At 46.2% G+C, this 14,466-nt stretch overlaps 1 protein-coding gene across 1 annotated transcript in view; it reads right to left on the bottom strand.

The window, feature by feature from the left end:
• The window catches only part of SLC7A14 (solute carrier family 7 member 14), a 33,454-nt gene that overhangs the window by 2,517 nt on the left and 16,471 nt on the right, over nucleotides 1-14,466 (bottom strand). Inside the window, exons 2-5 of the mRNA XM_056849442.1 lie at nucleotides 9,801-10,037; nucleotides 7,131-7,348; nucleotides 3,885-4,031; nucleotides 973-1,181 (exon numbers count right to left, since the gene is read on the bottom strand). Of these exons, the coding sequence (XP_056705420.1) occupies nucleotides 973-1,181; nucleotides 3,885-4,031; nucleotides 7,131-7,348; nucleotides 9,801-10,037 (811 nt within the window). The remainder of the gene's footprint in view (nucleotides 1-972; nucleotides 1,182-3,884; nucleotides 4,032-7,130; nucleotides 7,349-9,800; nucleotides 10,038-14,466) is intronic.

The following is a 14,466-nucleotide window of genomic DNA, read 5'->3' as shown; positions in this document are numbered from 1 at the left end:
CCCCAATGGTGTGGCAAGGGAGCAATGGGGGAATGGCATCAAACAATGCCAGGAGTCACTTCCTGTTTCAGAAGAGGAAGTGACATCATCATGCTATAGGAATTTTCAAATCTCTATGGTAAAAACCATGGAGATTTGGAAATTCCTAGAACAGGGGTCCCAACATTTTTGAGCCTGTGGGCACATTTAAAAATCTGACACGGCAACAAAATGGCCACCACAAGAGGCAAAGCCAGTCACAAAATGATTGCCACAGCTTAACTTCAGTAACACAGTGCAGATTCTTGTGCTGTGGTGGCAGCTGCTGCCAAGCAACATATTTTTAAAAATCTGCACAGCCAATCAAATCTCCAATAGTCAATCAGAAGTCTTGCTGGGCAAAAGCCCTACCTGGCCCCGCCCACTTCCTAAAAACACTTGGCGGGCATCCAGCGGGCACCGTGGTGCCCATGTACACCATGTTGGGGATCCCTGTCCTAGAGCATCATGACATCACTTCCTGTTTTGGCACTGGAAGTGACATCAGGATGCTCTAGGAATGATTAGTAGTATCAGAAGTTAGTAGCATCAGAAGTGCTTGTCCCTGTAATATACTTCAGGCCACACTTCCTCTTAGGGCAATCTATGTTCCCACAGGGCACGTAAATTCTCCAGATGTGTGGGAATTGCTTACTGGCACAGCAACAGCAGGGACCTCATCAGCCCTCCATTCAGCCAACTCTTTCTGTGCAGCTGGCATCAGCACAAGGAGTTCTGTCCACCCGTTCCTGAACTGCTTGACATTTAAATATTTACAGCAGTATATAAATGGTAGATGAATGCTTCTAAACATTTAATATCTTAAATCCCTATTTTGAAACACCTCCTGATCCAATGGAGATGGAGGAAAGCCGGGATTGGTTCCTTGCTTTGAGGAAGAAGGAAGTGGAGGCTGCCATTTTGAAGATGACTGTACTAGTACACGGAGCTTACCTGAAGAGAAGCCCATCACCAGCCATAGCATAAATTACACGAGGCATTGGAAAAAGGGAGCCCAGCAAGCTCACTGTCAACCCCGCAACAGATCCGATGGCCACGATAAACTTTGCAGCGTAGAATCCGTGGACCGCAAACATCTCCATCAGGGGAGATTCAGTATCAATGTCATTGTATGGCACCATCAGAGTCAGGATAATACTCACCTGTTGGGGAAGGAAGCAACCTATGGTAAGTCCCAGTTGTATAAGGCAGCAGCATATATATAATGCCCTTTGAGACACCTAAAGGATTCCAGGTATCCAGGGGTGGATGGGCCTGTGCTGGAGCACCATTATCATTTCAGGCCCTCTATAGCCATTGGCTCAGCTGTTGGTTGGTATGGAATATTTATGAACATTCCAAGCATTCATAAGTTTAAACAACTACCTGCACACAAGACCACTGCATTGCCCATCCAACCTGATCTTAAAGCAGCTTTTTAGCTGTCTGTATATTTGGGAAGTCAAAGTCAATTTTGGATAATCAGCTAGGGTAATTAGCATGGGCCTACAGGACGATGTGTGAAAGTCGAGAAGAAAGCCCGGGCTTACAGGAAAACCATGACTTTGTCAATATGCCTCCCAAATCAGATTAGTTTGGCAAAGCAAAAAACAGCCATCACCACCCTGAAATAAATCCAGGCGATCACAGTATCTATTGGCCTTTATAGCTTCAATTTTTTTAAAAAAGTGCTCTCTCTAACCATTGACTGGGTAGTTGAGGTGTTATGGAATGTTCATGAATATTCCAATTGTTCAGAAGTTTAAACAACTGGCAACACACAAGGCCTAAAGATAGATGGGGCTGTTGGGGAGGACTGCAGAGAATTGAGGAGGCAGAACTAGCACAATAGTACTTGACTGTTAGACAGTTAGACGAAGTATGTAAATGGTATGTGTGGGAGTGGTATGTGAATGGGGAGGGTGAACAGCACATGGGTTGTGTGCTAGTAATGTGAATATGTGTGTGCGTATATGTGATTATTTGAATGAAGAATGGACACAGAATATGTATTACAAAATCCCACATCTCCACTTGCATATTTTTATGTCTGTGAGCATTAAGCAGTTGCAACTTAATCCCTCTTCGCCCTGCTGACCAACAACAGCTTGCTTGAAGCACCTCATTGGTCTCAAAAATATGGAACAGAAGTGCAGAAAATTGTATCTCTTAACATCTGCCACAAAAGCTTCTCTGGAAGCAACCTTTTACTTCCCACTCTATCACCCCTCCTGATATTCAGGCTTGAGATAATCTAAAACTTGAAAGTACCTTATAGCACATGGTAAAAGCGACTCGGGAATCACACAGACATGAGATACGTAAGGCTGTTCCTTGAATGCAGCTCTCAGTATTACCTTTTAATTAAGAACCAGGTGTGCAGAAGCCCAGTTTGGACTGGGACCATGGGGTAAAGGAAGAAGGAGTTTAAGCCTTCCCCTGTACCATTTTCCATATTTAAAATGCCCCGTGGAGCCTACTATTTTCCCCCATTTGGGACAAACAAGCAGCTCCCTGAGGCTGTTTCAGATTGGGGAAATGGTGCAGGGGAGGTTTAACCTTCCCATCCCATGTACCATAGTCTTGATTCAAACCGAAACCTCCTGATTTTTTAGAGAAGGAAAAATATGGGAAAATCCATTCTTGACATTTTCAGTGTCCCCCTCTTTGGGCCCTCATATGAACCACTGGGTTGGATCTGATCCAAAGGAGCACGTTCACTCAGGGAAGGTCTTCTTCTGTGAACAGGGGCACCCATGGTCAATAAGGACATGTTTCGGCAGATATTAAAAGCAAAAGGGGGATGGGTTGTTTGTGACATGACCACCGAAACCCCAGCAGACTGTAGATCGCTATTGTTCATTAGATGTTCTACACTCATTACCTCAACAATCCTTGTTGCATCCCAGTAAGGAAGGGAAGTGTTACCAACTACTGGTGTGCACCGTTTTTTTTTTGGTATTTTTAGGGCTCGGGTTAATAAACCCGAAAATTACTGAAAATTACCGAAAAATAGGAAGGTGGGGGCCTTCCTAGCCCCACTGCCTGCGCACTCCTTGGAGTCGGAGGTAGACAGTGGGGCTAGCAGGAACGCCCCTGCTTTCCTCTCTAAGCTGTTTGCCAGATAGGGCCATCTGGCAAGCAGCTTGGAGAGGAAGGCGGGAGCGTTCCTATCCACACCACCTGCCTTCTCTGGAGTCCAGTGAAGAGGGGTGGCATGGATGTACCTCAGATCCGTGCCGCCCCCCCTTCTCCAGACTCTGGAGAAAGTCGGCTGCGTGGATATGAGTCAGCAAACAGGTTTGTAAGGGGAGAGGGAAGGGGGGGGGAAATGGCGGCGGGGCCAAAGCGGCTCTAATGCCAAATAAGTTCTTGTAGGTTATCCGGGCTGTGTGACCGTGGTCTTGGTATTTTCTTTCCTGACGTTTCGCCAGCAGCTGTGGCAGGCATCTTCAGAGGAGTAACACTGAAGGACAGTGTTGCTCCTCAGAAGATGCCTGCCACAGCTGCTGGCGAAACGTCAGGAAAGAAAATACCAAGACCACGGTCACACAGCCCAGATAACCTACAAGAACTGATGAACTCTGACTGTGAAAGCCTTCGACAATATAATGCCAAATAAGATCAGCGTTATTCGGGTCCGCTTTTTTTGCCCCCATTTTTTGGGCCCCCCATTTTTGCTGGTAACCTCCAAAATACCAAAAAGGTATTTTTACAGTTTTTTTAAATTCAGCATATCAGTACGCACACCCCTATTACCAACCCCCACATAGTCGATTCACACTCTTACCCACCATTCTGCACCTTTGTATAACCTAATCAGGGCACTGTCTGGTACACAGGAGAACTTGTCGTCTGATACTTACAGATACATAGGCTGTCAGGCAGGTGACCAGTGAGGCCGTGATTGCGTAAGGGATAGAAGTGTTGGGACTCTTGGCTTCTTCTCCAGTGGTGGCAATGATGTCAAACCCAATGAAGGCATAGAAACAGGTGGCTGCACCTTGTAGCACCTACATAGTGAAAGGACTCAGATTAGATAGGCTAAGCAACACAGACTGAGAGATGGTAGTGAGGGGTCGTGGTTAGAGTGTCAGGCCAGGACCTGGGTGATCCAGGTTCAAAGACCCACTCATCCATGAAGTCCACTGGATAACTTGGGGCCTGTCTCTAAACCTAATCTGCCTCACAGGGTTGTTGTGCTGCAAAATGGGGGTAGGAAGGCAGGCGAAGACCTATGAATTCTGCCCAGATCTTGGAGGAAGAGTGGGATAAAAATGGATGGATAAACGGAGCTAGGATAAAGGTGCACAATCCGGTTCTCCAGATTAGAGTCCACCACTCTTAACCACAGCACCATGCTGGCGCCATGCTTATATCCCAGCTAGAAGGTGGGAGGGATGTTGCAAAGAAGGAACTCATGATGCAGAGGTACAATGCACACTGTAGTAAGCTTGATTAGAGCAGAAGGAAAAGGCTAATTTTCTGCCCGCAAGCTCTTCCCCTCTGCTCTGATCAAGCCATGCACTTTCTACCTCTCCATCCTGAGTTCCTTCTTTGCAACACCTAGGGTTGCCAGGTCCCTCTTCTCCACCGGTGGGAGGTTTTTGGGGTGGAGCCTGAGGAGGGCGGGGTTTGGGGAGGGGAGGGACTTCAATGCCATAGAGTCCAATTGCCAAAGCAGCCATTTTCTCCAGGTGAACTGATCTCTATCGACCGGAGATCAGCTGTAATAGCAGGAGATCTCCAGCTATTACCTGGAAGTTGGCAACCCTAGCAACACCCCTCCCAACTTCTGATTGGGATATAAGCTTATAACCTAAACATTTTGTTGGTCTCTAAGGTGCTAATAGACGCAAATCTGTTTTGCTTTCTAATATGTATGTGGGGGATGGGGAAGAATGGAAAGCACAGAGAATCTCCTTTTTGCTGATATTTCCTGGGCCAGATCTTTGCAAGAGAAGCAGCATCAGTCCAGCTAATTAAATTGGACCCGGCCCAGGGTGGCTATTTGCAGTCTCTGCTCATCCTCAGACAAAAACGGATCTCAGCGAGGCAGGAAATCCAAACCTGATCACATTTCCAGAAAGCTTTTCTGCATCTGCTAACATGTATAAAATAAGCACTGACCGGGCAGCATTAAGAAGTGGACAAAACAAACATTGCAGAGCATTTTTACAGAAAAACAGCCAAAGCAAATAAGAGAGTTTTCATTTTGACCTACTTTAAAAGAGAAACTATCCCACTCTTAGCTCTCTTGCCATCAACGTCTAGAGCGTATCGGATAATTGAACTGCACTACAAGCAACAGTCACGAGCTATCTTAAAGAAAACAACTGCTATTAATTCTCATGGGAAAGTTAAGGAGGTATGTAAATGTCTCCCGTTGAAAAATCAATGGGACTTAAAAAAAAAGTATCACTTTGGCTGGATCATGGCCTACTTTTATGTGTGTGTTTCTCTCCTTTCTCCAAGCACAGGAAAATTCAAGGTAATTTTTGTTTGGATGGGGAAAAGTACTTATGTCAATGTAAAAAAAAAATCTCTGTAGGATGAAAAGGAATTACAGGTGCCCACCAGCAAGACCAGGAGATCTTCTCAGATCTCAGAAGCTAAGCAGGATCAGGTCTTCGAGGGGAGACCACCAGGGAAGGCTTTGCAGAGGAAGGCAATGGCACAACACCTCTGCTTCTCACTGGTCTTGAAAAGCCCTCGCTGGGGTCGCCATAAGTTGGCTGTGACTTGACGGCATATATCTACCTGAAAGACCATGCTGTGGGACCTAACAAACCGCAGGGCTCCCCACCCTTGTTGAGACAGTGTGCATTTTTGGAGTTTTGAGAACAGGTAGTGGATCTCAGCATGGAATGGCTTCCAGGGGGCTGAAGCCAATCACAAAATGTTGGGAGGCTCCAACCCAAGCGCCCGTCCATGGTGGATGAGCTGTTTCTGGACAGGTGCTCCCTGCAGACATACAGATGATGCCTCCTGGGATCTTCTGAACCTCCTCCTGCACCAAGGAGGCAGAGGATTGGCTATTTGCTTTGAGGAAGGGAAACACTGGGGAATAAGTAGGGTTGCCAACCGCCAGGTGGTGGCTGGAGATCTCCTGGGGTTACAACTGATCTCCAGGTGACAGAGATCCGTTTCCTCTGGAGAAAATGGCCACTTGGGAAGGTGGACTCTATGGCATTATGCTTCCCTTTCCCCAACACCCCCCCCCCAAGACTCTGTCCACAAAATCTTCAGGAATTTCCCAACCTGGAGCTGACAACCCTAGGAATAAGGAAGTGGGGGGCAGAAAATATATTGGGTGGGTGCCATGACATCCATGGGCACCATACTGAAGATGGCTGTGGTAGATCCATGAACAAGATCCGAGGATTGGTTTTTATTACTAGACAGAACCAGGACTGCCAAAAAGGAGGGGCCAGGGGACCCAGGGGTTCCAAAGAAATAATAATGTATTTATCATCATGGTCAACGGCCAGCATAATTAAAACACAAGGAATTCATAGTAACTGTTATGACAGAAAGGAGACAGAAGGCTGCATGGTATAGCCAGATCTTGTCAGATCTCAGAACTTAAGCACAGTCAGTACTTGGATGGGAGACACCCCCCCCCCCCCAGGAAGACTCTGCAGAGAAAGGCAATGGCCAACCACCTCTGCTTCTCACTGGCTTTGAAAGCCCCTTTCTGGAGTCACCTTAAATCAGTTGTGACTTGACAGCACTTAAGGTATGACGGAAAGAGGTTGTGCGGTTAGGCGAAAGGATCTGGACAGAAGGAGACAATCACTGGTTTTCTCCTGGGGAAGGGCCGTGGCTCAGAGGTAGAGCATCTGCTTGGCATGCAGAAGATCCCAGGTTCAATCCCCGGCATCTCCAGTTAAAGGGACTAGGCAAGTAGGTGATGTGAAAGATCACCTGAGACGCTGGAGAGCTGCTGCCAGTCTGAGTAGACAATACTGAGTTTGATGGACCAAGGGTCTGATTCAGTGTAAGGCAGCTTCATGTGTCCTTATAAAGGGGAAATTAGGAATGCATTCTCCTGTGAAGCCATGACCTTTCAGGCTGGTAATGGCACAATGAATCATCGATAAGACACTCACCCCTGACCATCCAAAGGGCAGGAATTGACCCTGAGACCAGTTTTCTCCGTTGACATAGAAGAGTCCAGCGATCATCATGAAGACCCACACAGCCAGGTTGATGACATTGAGGACGTTGTTAAATCCCACAGAGTTTTTCACACCCAGTGCGACAATAATGGTTACGACAACAGCAATGGCCAGAGCCAGCAGATCCGGGTAGGATTCTTCTCCTTTACCTGCGAGGGGGGGGAGGGACACCGCGTGAGACTTCTGACTCCAGAAAGAAGAAAAGAATGGCGTAGAGAGGAATTTGTGGAAGACGGCCAACTTCAAAAATCTCAGGCATGCTGTGCTGCACTGTGGGGAATAGGATAGGAGCGCCTTCAGGGAGAACAGAAAAAAAATGTGCACAGCAGAAGAGGTTGCAAGGCATTTCATCTAACAACTTGTAACTACTACAGAATTATACAAAACATCAGTAACAAAGGTTCAAAGAAACTGCAAGACATGTATTGAAGTATACATATAATGAGCAAAAACAAAAGTGCTGATAATATAACACAAAACCACAACAGGGACATGTCTCGCAATTTCTTTGAACTTTTGTTACTACTACTTTATATTGTCAAATTGTCAAATTGATTAATACAGTCAGTCAGACCAGTAAAACTACTACTTTATATAATTCTGTAGTAGCTACAAGTTGTTAGATAAAATGCCCTGCAACCTCTGTTGCTGTGCACATTTTTTATGTCCTCTATCAGAGGTTTCTCCTCCTCCTCCTTTTTTTCTGTGCCTATAAAGAGGACACATCACTTAGCAGTAGAGCGCATAATTTGCACGCATAAGATCCTAGTCCTAGTCCCAGGCATTGCCATTTAAAAGTATCTCAGGTAGCAGGGCTAAGATTTAAGATCCTTGTCACAGCAGGTGGGACTTTACTGGGCTAGCAGGGTTGCCAGGCCACATGTCTGGAACCCCTGGGAGACTTTTGGGGGCGGGGCATGGGGAAACATTGGTGACACATCAGTGTCACTTCCAGCTGGAACCTGGAAGTGACATCACCAGTGCTCTAGGATTTTGCCTGATCTCTATGGTAAAAACCATAGAGCTTAGGAAGACTCCTAGAGCGTTGTCGATGTCACTTCAGGTTTCCAGACAGAAGCAACAACAATGTGTTACTGAAGTCTTCCCCCCATTTCCCCCTACTGCTCAGTTGAGCACTGACAGAGACAAGGGAGCATCATCAAGAGTTTGCCCACCAATAGCAGACAGATGGTGAGCCTATGGGCTAGACGTTTTGACTCAGTGTAAGGATGCCCATATACATTCAAACATCTATTGAATCTAACAACTTGCAGGACTGGTCCAAATGTGAAAGGGTTATAGTAATCAGTGGCAGTGGCGGGGGGAGGAGGGTGCCTCAGTGGTAGAGAATCTGTTTTGCATGCAGAAGGTCCCAGGTTCAATCCTTGTCACCTCTAGTTAAAGGGATCAGGTAGCAGGAGAGGCTAAAGTCCCCTGCTTCACACCCTGGAGAGCTGCTGCCAGTCAGAGTAGACTGTACTGATCTTGACACTGACTGTCAGACTCAGTATAAGGCAGCTTTATGTGTTCACAAAATTTCACCACGGGAATCAGCCTTAAATTTGAAACCAGTGGAGTTTATAATCCCATTTGCACAGAACACACAATACAGAATACTTTGGAAAAGTGCTCATTGCTAATCATCCCATTTTAGAGCTTTGCACAGGTCATGGAACTCCAGTGGACAGATGGACTTACTCTGCCCAAATTGTTTTCATTATTCATTTCAATACAGGAGCCGATTTACATGAGCTTTCCTTTATGTGTGTGCAGCAACTTTCTCTACCGAACTGTGCAAGGAATTCCCTGAATGCCGGAGACCCACCTGGGTACATACAGATCTCTAGATCAGGGTAATTATGCGCAGGATGAGTATGTTAGAAGCACAGAATGACACATTGAACGGATGTACAGGAAGTATCCAAAAGCAAAGCAGGGTCTGTTCCCAAAGTTAATCTGCGCTTGCTGATAAAAGCTGGCCATGGGTGACTAACTCTGGGCTGTAGGTAACTATCGGACATACGAGCTAACAGAGGACCAGCACAGGCTGAAAGACTCTGCCCAGCAGAGTTAAAGACTGAGGCCATTTATTGTCAATTTTGATGTTCGCTCAAAGCTTTTTTTAAACGCGACCTTCAAAATGCCTATTCACGGTCCCAATGCAAAAGGAGAAATTCCACCCCCCCAACTCGCCTGCTCCTTCGTTCCTTCCATTAGCAACCGCTGTTTGCATAGCTAACCTGCAGCTGTGATTTTTCATGCTTCCTTGAGGAGATTCTTCGAGGCGGGGGGTGGAGCAAACATAAAAGGTCGCATTAAAGGGGCTCTTAAGAAATGCGAAGCAGGTATGCACCTGCTTCGCAGTCACTTCCTGAATGGCAGTTCAGTGTGAAAAACTAAAAAAAAAATACGTGGGGCACTTCAGCCTGGAATGTGCTGCTAATTACCAAGCATAAATGGCCTGAAAGTGTTGAAATCATGCCCATAGCATTTGAAATTAGAGCCCTCTGGACATCTTTCAATTTCCAAAGAGTTCAGTTGCCTTTCAGAATCCAGTAGATGCAAGTCACTACCCCAACATATGTCAAGGCTAATTCTCACCCAGTCCGTTTAAAGTCCCAACGCTGTCAATCATCCAGCGGCTGATGGTGTGATTGGCCAAGGAATCAAACATGCTGCTTAAAGCGCTGGCTCCCGCCGCTGTGCCGATCAGGTATTCCAGGATCAGGTTCCATCCGATGAAAAAAGCTACGAACTCTCCCACTGTGACATAACTGTAGGTGTAGGCAGAACCAGTGGTTTTGGGAACGCGCACTCCAAACTCAGCATAGCAAACCCCTGAACAGAGACACAAGAAATGCAGGCAGCCATAAGAAAGTGTGGTAGAAATCAGGAGAACCAATTATATGCTGGAGCTGTAACCAGCAAATATCTAGAGAGCATGGCCAGCTGGATCTTAGACTGGACGAGTGCAGCCATAGGCTTCAGTGATATTAGTGAGTGTTAGTACATGGGTTTGGTTCATATTTGTGTGAGAGAGGCAATTTATCACAATCCAGCCAGGGTGGTGTAGTGGACAGAATACTGTCATCGGATCTTCTCAGTGATGAATCCCACTAGACTGCTGTGGGAAGTTCTGGTGGTGGAACGTGACATCAAGTCACAGCTGATTTATGGAGACCCCGTAGGGTTTTCAAGGCAAGAGACGTTTAGAGGTGGCTTGCCATTGCCTGCCTTCTCACGGGCTGAGAGAGTTCTGAGACAACAGTGGCTGCCCCAAGGTCACCCAGCAGGCTTCATGAGGAGAGGGGAATTGAACCCAGTTATCCAGATTAGAGTCCACCACTCTTAACCACTATGCCACGTGGGTTCCATGGGACGTTCTACCCACTGCAAAAAACACTTTGAATGGCATCTAATTAGTCCTTCCTCAGTTTGGGCCATGTCACTGGGGAAGGCCATGTCAGTAGGGAATTTGGGCCATGTTACTTTCCCATCCTGCTTCCCGGATCAAAAGATGACCCTTCCCCTGGGTTGGTTTTAGCTCTAGTGCAGAAAAAGACAGGTAATTGTATTGTTCCTGTATTTTTCCTTGCCCTGTCTTTCTCCTTTATGTATGTATGTGCTGTCAAGTCACAACTGAATTACACTCCAGCAAGGGGATTTCACGGCAAGTGAGAAGCAGAGGTGGTTGCCATTGCCTTCCTCTGCAGAGCCTTCCTTGGTGGTCTCCCATCTAAATATGTGTGTGTTAAGTGCCGTCAAGTCACTCCCGACTCATGGTGACCCTATGAATCAATGTCCTCCAAAACGTCCTATCCTTACCAGCCTTGCTCAGATCTTGCAAACTGAGGGCTGTGGCTTCCTTTATAGTCAATCCATCGCTTGTTGGGTCTTCCTCTTTTTCTGCTGCCTTCAACTTTTCCTAGCATGATGGAAAGACTTTGCACTATAGCTCCTGACTGCCATTGCTACATCTTGCCTCACTATTAAAGCAACTCCATTCCTTGTTTTTGACATTCCCCGAGTAAAACACTTTGTAATTTTCTGATTGAAAATGTCCTAACCCAGTCCACTTTAGTTCACTTACTGCCAGCATTGAAATGTTTAAACGTTCCATTTCTTGTTTTACAATTTCAAGCTTACCTTGAATCATGCTTCTCATATTCCATGTTCCTTTTATATGCATCGAACAGCTTTGGACTTTCCTTTTGCATCCATTCACGTCAACCACTGAACATCATTTCGAACCTTAGTCCAATTGCATCCAAGTACCAACTCTGATTAGCTTCCAAGATCTGATGAGATTGGGCTATACCATGCCATTCCACACACTCCCCCCCCCACTGATTAAAAAGCAGTCCAGGTGGGCTTTTTTTGGTGTGGGAGACAGCACAGTTTGGGTTGCCAACTCCATGTTGGGAAATACCTGGAGATTTGGGGGGTGGCGCCTCAGGAAGGTAGGGTTTGGGGAGGGGAGGGACTTCAATGGAGTACGATGCCATACAGTCCACCTTCCAAAGCTGCCATTTTCTCGAGGTGAACTGATCTCTGTCACCTGGAGATCAGTTGTAATCCTACATCTCCAGCTACCACCCAGTGGTTGGCAACCCTGGAAGAGCTAACCCCCCCTTCCCCCCACAGCCTCATTCTACATTTGGGTCCCCCTCCACACAACTACTTTTCGCAATTAAACTTCATGTCAGAGGATCTGATCACATCCTCAGCATCACATGTTTTCTGACCATTAGAGGAAGAGTGAGAGACAACGGAGAAAAATAAATAAATACTGATTATTTTGATAATCTCCACTTTGCATTTCTGTTCAAATCTGTGGTTCACATCTCTTACAGCAGCCAGCTGGAGAAGTAACCACTGATATTTTTGTGATCAGTATAAATGGTTATGGAGTATGCCTAATGGTATTTGCGCAAAACGGAAGCATAAATTCAATAAAGTAACCATCTGGCATTTATCTGCCTTATCTGTAATAGCCGGCCCCTCGTCATTTCTTTGTCATATTTCACTGACTGACGAGGCACTAAGAGACATTACAGTCATTTGATGGTAACTTTAAAAGCTATCTTTCTTTTCTGGCAGCTAGGTTGAGTTCCTCTGTATTTACTTCACTTATGCCCTGCCTTTCTTCCCAATGGGGTCCCTAAGAGGCTTCCGTCATTCGCCGCTCCTCCGTCTTATGCTCTCAACAGCCCTGTGAGGCAGGCTAGCCTGAGAGTGTGTGGCTGGCCCAAGGTCACTCAGCAAGCTTCTCTTGCAGAGTGGGGATTCGAACCTGGGTTTCCCAGATCCTGGTCCAACACTCTGACCACTACGCCAAGTTTACGCATTGGTCTGCTTTGCAAGTCAGAATGTTAACTTCTGATAAAACTGGGGTCCTCATCTGTCAGGAAAAAAGGACCATTCCTGAGAATTTCATCCCAGCTAAATGGAAAACAGAGGGAAATTCACCTTGTCTTTAATTGCCTCCAAAATAGGGGTGCTTTGTACTGTCTGCCTAGGGTTGAGGAGGAGCTCTTGAGTGTGGGGAACAATCCCTCAAAATTTAACCCCTATGGGCTTGAAAGCAAAAAGCATTAAAAATATGTGTTTCCTCCTGAAAAGTATTAAAACTGATGGGGAAAGAAAGCGAAACAAACAAACAAACATATGAATGAGGCAAAAAAAAGAAAAAAAGAAAAGAATAAAAACTTTGAAGACAAAATTGGAAAAAAATTGCCCACTCCTGGTCTTTGTGGTGAGGAGTTGCTTGTTAGAGAATGTTCTTCAAAAAGGGAGACTTGTGTTCAAAACCGTGTGGTGTAGTGGCTAAGAGCGGCGAACTCTATTCTGGAGAACCGGGTTTGATTCCCCACTCCTCCACGGCAGACTCTAATCTGGAGAACTGGGTTTATTTCCCCACTCTTGCACATGAAGCCTGCTGGGTGACCTTGGGCCAGTCACAGTTCTCTCAGAACTCTCTCAGCCTCAGCTACCTCACAAGATGCCTGTTGCGGGGAGAGGAAGGCAAGGCGATTGTAAGCCATTTTGAGACTCCTTAAGGTAGAGAAAAGCAGGGTATAAAAACCCACTCTTCTTCTTCTTAAGCCCCACTTATAGGTTGCTTATGCATGGGAGTTTTACTTGGGGCTCGATGCTCGCTCGTCCCACACTTTTCTGTTGTGAATGCTATGAACCCGCACTAGCTTGGTGTAGTGGTTAAGAGTGGTGATTTGGAGCGGTTGAGACTGATCTGGAGAACCGGGTTTGATTCCCTTCTCCTCCACATGAGCAGCGGAGGCTAATCTGGTGAACTGGATTTGTTTCCCCACTCCTACACATGAAGCCAGCTGGGACACCTTGGGCAAGTTACAGCTCTGTTAGAGCACTCTCAGCCCCACCTCCCTCACAGGGTGTCTGTTGTGGGGAGGGGAAGGGAAGGTGATTGTAAGCCGGTTTGATTCCCCCTTAAGTGGTAGAGAAAGTCAGTATATAAAAAACAATTCTTCATCACCAACTCAAGTTCAGAAGTGTCAGTCCCCGCCCCTTGAAAATGCTGCTTAGTAATTGGCTGTAGTGCTTACTGTGAGAAAAAAGTCCAGTTACCCTCCCCTCCACAGAAACCCAAGTGCCATGTTAAAAAGCATTTCACAAAAAGGAGCTCTTTTAAAGGAACAGAATGGGGGGGGGGGAAACCCAAGTGTCATTTTAAAACCATTTTTTTACTCAGAAAGAACTCCAGCTGGGAGATGAAAAACCAGGAAGTATTTGAGTCCCCGCCCCTTGAAATATTGCTTTGTAATTGGCTGTAGTGCTTATTGTAAAAAAAGTCACACACCCCCTCCACAGTTCCCCTGTCCCATGCTTTGGCATATGCATGGAGGGGAGGGTGATTTGACCCAGGCTGATCTCAGGAGACATCGAAGAATAGGGATTTAAAAGCATTGGGAAGACCCAGGATTGGTGCGGTCTGGCCACGAGGTCATCTCCGAGGGACGGAAAACTCATGCATAACAGCAAGGAACAACCACGTCAGTCCGGGGACGAACAAGAGTCCTAGTACCCATGCAGAAAGGACCATAGTCTCCAGTGGATCACCAGGTGAAGGTTTGTCACTGTACTGCAGGGCTAACTGCGCTTATAGCAATATCTGGGCCAACAAATATATCTGCAGACTGTGACACTTCAGGTCATAAGATCATCTGAGCCTGTGTTTCATTCTACCAGAGACTGCTATAATCTTTGTTGCTGTTTTTTTTCTAAACAATGC

This window comes from Euleptes europaea, chromosome 5 (genome assembly GCF_029931775.1).
Source record: "Euleptes europaea isolate rEulEur1 chromosome 5, rEulEur1.hap1, whole genome shotgun sequence".
Lineage (NCBI taxonomy): Eukaryota > Metazoa > Chordata > Lepidosauria > Squamata > Sphaerodactylidae > Euleptes > Euleptes europaea.
This window is presented reverse-complemented; position numbering and strand designations above follow the sequence as displayed.